Source organism: Micromys minutus (genome assembly GCF_963924665.1).
Source record: "Micromys minutus genome assembly, chromosome: X".
Lineage (NCBI taxonomy): Eukaryota > Metazoa > Chordata > Mammalia > Rodentia > Muridae > Micromys > Micromys minutus.
This window is the reverse complement of record NC_137970.1, coordinates 91,806,898-91,813,775: the sequence shown is the minus strand read 5'-3', so window position 1 is coordinate 91,813,775 and position 6,878 is coordinate 91,806,898. Positions and strand designations below refer to the sequence as shown.

Here is a 6,878-nt window from a genome sequence, read left to right as displayed (position 1 = left end):
GAGCAGAGGGAAGGGAAACCATCATCAGGATATATTATGTGAGAAAAACTATTTTCATTAAAATGGAAAATAATTGGTATACACCACTAATAAAAAATAACCATCATCATCAATACTTCCTGTGCCTACCTTCTCTTTAATTGCTTGCTTACAGGCTTACTACTGAATCCCTTGCTCAAAGGATCAGGTGAGCCTAAATCAAGTGGCTCGCTGTCTCACAACTACCATGCATAGAGAATACTTGTGCAAGGAATACTTGTGACTTAGAAACATTATCCCATAAAATGAGAACTTGTCATTTTGCTTACATAGCATACATCCTGAATAGCGTACGTACATCATGTCCTACAAAACCCCAGAAAGTACATGAAATTAACTATCTTGGAAATGTATGCTTTTATTGTTAACATGCATGTTGAATAGCTAAACTTGACAATGGGCACATAGGTCACCAAGATGCCCCTTGCCACCTGAACAAGAATGGCTCATTAAGAAGGCTCTTCCACATCCGCCATGAAAATGAAGTCATCAGCACCAGGTGGCACATTTCTCAGCATTGCACGTCTTTCATTCTTCCTCTGCTTGGCTCTCCGATTGCTAAACCATACCTAAAATCAGAGGATGACAGGTTTGGGGTTAGCACTGGCTATGACCCCCAGAGCCAAGAGATAAAAAACAAAATCACTTGAAGGCTCATAACACTGAGTTTCCTATTCAGTTCACAAAAGCAAGGATCAGGTGTGTACCACACTTTGCAATAGGCCATAGTTTTATCTAGACACTTCAATAATTTCTTTTCTATTGGATGAAAAGCTTAGCTCTTTATTTGTTCCAGGTACTTGATGCTAATTCAATACACGGTAACTGGATAAAGTCTTCACTCTCATATTTGACCATCACCTGCATAACACCCTGCTGACTAGTGATCATTTGCTTTTGTTTGGACAGATATGGTAGACCACAAAATGTTAGTTCATTTGCAAGACGTATGGAGGGGTACAGCTTTCTGTTTGTAAAACTAATCCTCAGTATGCAGTATTTAATCAACAGAATCAAGCATGGGAGATATTCAGACAGAAAATAGCCTTTGAGAACGACAATGAGATTGCTGGTGCTTGAATTTTCTGCCAAGGAAATAGGTGGTAGGCAGAGGTGGCCTGGACAATGTTTTGACACTGTAGCCTCGGGGATTTGAAAAAGTTGATTAGCTTAACCAACGCGACACACAGGATGGTGAAACCTTTGCCACCCTGAGGGATTCAGCAGAAAGGGGGTAGACTTCTACCCCTGGCAAATCCAAACAGTATGCAATATTTCAAGTTATACAAATTTCTCTAGGATTAGGATACAGAAACTTTTCTCTGCTTCAGCTAGACTTCCAGACTCCTCCTGAGCCCAGAGGGCACACTAGGCCCTACTGTCACCAGGGCACACAAAGCCCATTCTTCTTCAAAAGGTAAAAAGTAAACATTTACAAAGAGTAAAAGACAGCAATGTTGGGGACAGGGGTCATAAATCAGCTCTTTCTTAATATCGGCTAACTATGGACATATAGTCACAGTCGCCGGTTAGATGTCACCATCATCTGAGACTCCTAGTGAATGGGGCTCCATGTATTTGTTACATTAAGAAGTTCTCAAACTGCATATTTGTGACTACACATACCTTTTCTCCCCACCTGGAATCCACTAGTGTGAGGATGTGTAGTCTAAAGAAGATCAGAGGACCGAAGCCCTGCTGAGGGGGACTGGAACCTACCATCAGGATGCCTCCACGAACTCAACCAAAGCCCCAGCGGCTGACTCACACAAGCTCACATTAGGCCAGAGTTCCCCATGTTTGATTCTTAAAGCCCATCGATTATGTTTGCAAGAAGAAAAGGGAAATCGGGCAGGAAGGCCTCGGGAAGTTCACACTGCAGTGTGCAAATGGGAGCACGTGAGTGTTTTCTCCTCTCTCGTGTCCCGTGGCCATTTTCTCTCCAGAGCTGCAGTGCATTGGTCTCTCTAGAGCTGCAGCACACTGGTCTGTGAGCTCGGAGAGGGGAAACCCCCACACCTTCAGCTTTTCTTTTCCTCTCACTGTCTCTCCATCCTGGGGAAAGCCTCTCTTCTTCCTCCCAGCATCTCCCACCTGAGCCTGGTACTATTGTAGATTCTACTCGTGGTGTTAGGATCACAGCACTCAGAGGCCTGCTATGTGGGAATGTTATTCCGCACAGCCCTGAGCAAGATCTGAAACGAAGACACTCCATGTTTCCTTTGCATTTTTTTGTTTTGCTATGAAGCATTTGACTTCTTTGGGTTCAAGTCCCAGATGTTAGTCTTTGCTGTCCCAAGAACAGAAAATCACTATGAAAAAGACAGGTATATAAATTGAACAAAGCCCACATCTTAAAACTAATGCCGTTTAAACAACAAAGAAACTTCCCAGGTTTCCAGTGATGCAAAGACTCATTCATGCATTTGCCATTGGAATTTGCAACCTGTATTTTGACTTCATGAAACTCTCCAGGAAGTTTTCCTCCTTAGTAAGTTAGATGAAATTAGTTTAATATTAATCTTTTAAAGCTTTAGACAGTTCTTCCAGGCCTCTCAACACTAATATAACTATTTTGGCAGGTTGGATACAACACAGAATGCTAGAACATCAAAATTATCTATTATCCTCTTACTCAGATCTGACAAAAGACCTAAGAAGACTCTTAGGTCTCCTTCCAACTTCGAAAGTCAGTTAGATGCAGATGTCTCTTTTGTGGCTGTTTGTTTTCTTCCTATGAAATTCAGCACTTTTACCCCTGATGTTCTGGACGCAAAACAGACAAATCAGGACAACTTAGGAATGAAGGTCAAGGGGTATAAGTCTCTGGATAGCTGAGACCCAAGAATTGCATCACAATGAACAACCTATGCTAGGAAGGCTGCCTATTTTGAGAGGATATCCCTTTTATGTAGAGATGTTGCAAAGTGTATATTACACCTCAATAAACTCAGCACTCAGGAGGTAGAGACAAAAGAACTGTTAGTTCAAGGTCATCCTTAGATACACGGTGAATTTAAGGCCAACCTCAGTAACCTGAGACCCCTAAAAACACACACAAATACCTATAACCTTGAAAGAAAGAAACAGTGTTAAAATAACAATGAATTATGCTTAAGTCTGCAAGTCTCTAGGCTGCTCTAAACTTCACTGCCACTGCCACCCCTTGAATTAATTTAAATATCTCCAAGATCATATCACACCCAAAATGCCTCATATAGTTTCCCTAAATCGCAGCAAAGAAGAAAAGATACGAACTTTATTATCAGATATGTATGCACATGTTCATACCTAGACATAATATATACTATGTTATATATGCATGCACACAGAGTAGGAAAGAGGTTTTTTTCTTTTATCTGGCTGTTTATCAGATTTCCTGCAGCAATGGGAAAGAACGACAAGGTAGAACACCTACGTTCTGTCTTACAACCTGAAAATGTAAAATTCAAAACTTGATAGGGGTTTAGAGTAATGAATTGAGGGGTAAGGTACTTTCAATGCAAGCTCATGGACTGAGTTCATATCCCACAAAACCCACGTAAAGCTGGAAGTGACAGCCTTCCTACGACGAGCAAGAGATGGAGGCAAAAATCCCTGCAAATGTATGGACCAGCTGATCTGACTGCTGCAGTGCTTAACAACAAAGAGACCTGCATTTAAATGGAGTAGAAAATGATGACAGATATTTGAGGTTGTTCACTGACCTTCACAAGTATACCATGCATGACAGTGTGCTTATGCACTCATGTGCCTGAAAGCACAGATGTACAGGCACAGTTATGTACACATACACACATATACAAAATAAATAAAACACCTTGTTTGCCAACATAAAAAGAAAATGAAACCCATTAATTTAACAAGGCTACCCAAATCCCAAGGACAGCTATAGATCGATAGTTTTGTTTGTTTGTCTTACTGACCTTCACCTTGATTTCAGGCACATTCAAAGTTCTTGCAAGCTCTCTCCTGAAAGAAAACCACAAATATATAGCATTCAGTGTTTTATATGAAATGCAATCTCATATATGATTTCTGTGCTTTATAAAAATATCCACCATCCTCCCTTAAAACTCCTCAAACATTATTTAGTTTTCCTTCTCAGAGCCAGCCTTACTTTGAAATGGTCTCACCTTATTACAAAAGTTGTAACCACTAGCTGGGATGAATACTTTTAACACACTGATACAGCAATAAAAATAAACACAGGACTCTATGCTGAGCAAATTCTACTAATTTCAAAACCAAAAACGTTCTGTCACTGTGGCTGTATAACAGCACTTCCGACACCCATGCCAGTGTAATTGAATTTCTAAAGCAAGAATACAGTACAGAGGAAACAAACAGCAACAACAGACAACTATAATGATGGAAAATGTTCATCAAAGGATGACATCAAAAGTATGAATGGGATGACCTGGAGTAACTCCAGCAATCAGGAAAGTAAAGTTGGACATTGGCTGGTGGGGTGCAGGAGAAACTGAGAGGGGACTGTCAAGGGGCAAGTGATCTGAAGAGGGAAAATGGGGAAACGGGCTAGGGTCTAATTGGGGAGAAAGAAGGGAAACAAATAACAGAAGATGGAGGTGGGAGGAAAAAATAACAAAGGATGTCTGAAAAAGTCATAAGGACTCAAACTAGTAACTATCTTCCTAAAAGTACCTATAAAACACTTAAGTCAGTGTATAAATACATACATGGTTTAAATAAAAATTTCCTACCTGAGATGACTGTGCTCCTTCTAAGAGCCAAAAACCATTGAACAAAACTCCCCTCATCAAGGAAGAGAAATCCTCGTTTGAGTTGTTGGTCAAGGTTGCAAAAATACAGCATAGTTTACACTTGGTTGCTCCCAGAAGTGGCAGGTAAGTCCCTATTGTTAAAGACACCATGCGCTTCTGATATGCAGACTAAAGGCCCCAGAACAATACTGGATCTGAAACCTCATCCATGAGGGCTAGTTTCACTAACTTCATTCTAAATATTTGTCCTTATACCCACAGATAAGTTAGTCCTCATCCCTCATCAAAGAAACTTCTTTTTCCAACAGAAGGAGACCATTACAGAAAACCCCAATCAGCAACAACCAATTAAGTAAACATGCAGAGTCGTGGAGCCCAGTTCCAATGGGAACATTGCAGAAGAGGAGAGAGATTCTAAGAGCCAGAGGCCAAGGGAGTTTTCTGTGAAACTGTGTCAAAAACAACATCCACAATATCTCAGCAACCTGACCATAAATATGAGTTGAACCAGGACAACAACAGATGGGCTGATGTGAACGAGGCATGCTCCTGAGGTCTCAACCCTAGAAGAAGAATTACAGACAACACAGAATGCTAAGGAAGGGAGAAATAATCTTCCCCAGGGAGGAGAACATCCTTGCAAGCATATATGCAGAACGAACATTAATACACACGGAGCAACTTGTATTTATGGATTTAGAAATGCACACAAACAGCCTAAAACAAAGCAGCAGCTACCAATATCATGGAATAATGTCCAACTGTTAAAAGGAAGGGAATTCTGCAAAAAACTATACCAGTCTTAGGCTAAAGGCAGCATAATTTCTGTCACGTTGGAGGTTTAAATTCAAAGAAAGAAAACATAGCAAGGTGCAAAGCACTGGAAAAAGGGAAAGGGAAACGGAAAGGAGCTGATGGATGGGTACACAGTCCCTGAAAAGGTGATGAGACTACTGGTAAGGGATCACTCAACAAAAAGCAAATAGTTAATGCTGGTGAACTTTGCGCTATTAAAGTAATGTGGCATGCTATACTCTCTCTTTCTTTCTTTACAGAAATTAAATATATAACTGAAAAGGAGTGGTGTCGAGTCACAGAAGATTCACATCAGCACTACAAGCTAGCCGATAGTGCCCCTGATGCCCACCCAAGGTACTCTCCCATACATGCTCCCTGGGGAGACCCGGGAGAAGGCACCCGTGGCTTAGACAGCCACAGGGAAAACAGGCCCGGAAGAACCGAAGGACACCACAACATGAGTCAAAGCTCATGAAGGTTGGGGGAGCTCCTTGTGCAATCCCCACATACCTTGTAAGCACATCCGGGTACTGGGTCTCTTCAAACAGGTTTTCCATTTCCTGGACCTGCCACTGTGCGAAGTGGAATGGGATTCGACCGCGTCGGCGGCGGTGGCGGCGGCTGGTACGATGAGGCCCTGGAATTTGAATAGCAGCGGCAGCAGGAACAGTTGGAGGGGCAGCGGTAGCTACAGAGGGAGCGTCCTCCTCCTGCGCCGGACTATCCTGGTCGCTGATGCTCAAGTCATCATCGTCCTCGTCGTCGTCGTCGTCGTCGTAGTCGTAGTCATCGTAGTCCTCGTAGTCGTCATCGTAGTAGTAGTAGTCGTCATCAGTCTCCTCGAGGTCACTCTCAGTCTCCTGTGTCAGATTACCCTCGACCTTTGGCTCATACACAGTGGCGCAGCCTATGGCTCCTCTACTGCCATGGCCACTGGCAGCAGCCTCTGCCTGCATCACCTCCACAGGCCCTGGGGCCTCCACGGCTGAGGTGGAGACCACGGCCCCTGCCTGGGCTCCAGCATTTGTTTCGTCCCCACACTCCATTAAGTAATGGTTGTGGTCAAAAGAGACCTTGTGAGCCATGACTAGAACTGGGTCGAAGCCACCAACAGCAGTGGGGCCCTAGGAACAGACTACCTCGAAGCCTGGCGTCTGTTACTGGTCCAGCCCGAAGCTGAAACCAAACGCTTGGGTAAGAGATGACGACAAAGGTGAACTTGTGCGCATGCTCCACAAGTTCTCTTTGTGGCCCATGGGCGCTACTGGGTCTTTCCTCGGTGACTGACTGCCAGCG

At 43.0% G+C, this 6,878-nt stretch overlaps 1 protein-coding gene across 1 annotated transcript; it reads right to left on the bottom strand.

The window, feature by feature from the left end:
- Positions 1 to 488: 488 nt before the first annotated feature.
- Positions 489 to 6,667, bottom strand: LOC308415136 (homeobox protein Rhox13-like; the record flags this gene model as incomplete). The annotated part of the gene is made up of 3 exons (XM_080910195.1): positions 489 to 608; positions 3,966 to 4,011; positions 6,093 to 6,667. The coding sequence occupies 3 exons, from the start codon at positions 6,665 to 6,667 to the stop codon at positions 489 to 491; spliced, it is 741 nt and encodes a 246-aa protein (XP_080766321.1).
- Between the last annotated feature and the right edge of the window lie 211 nt (positions 6,668 to 6,878).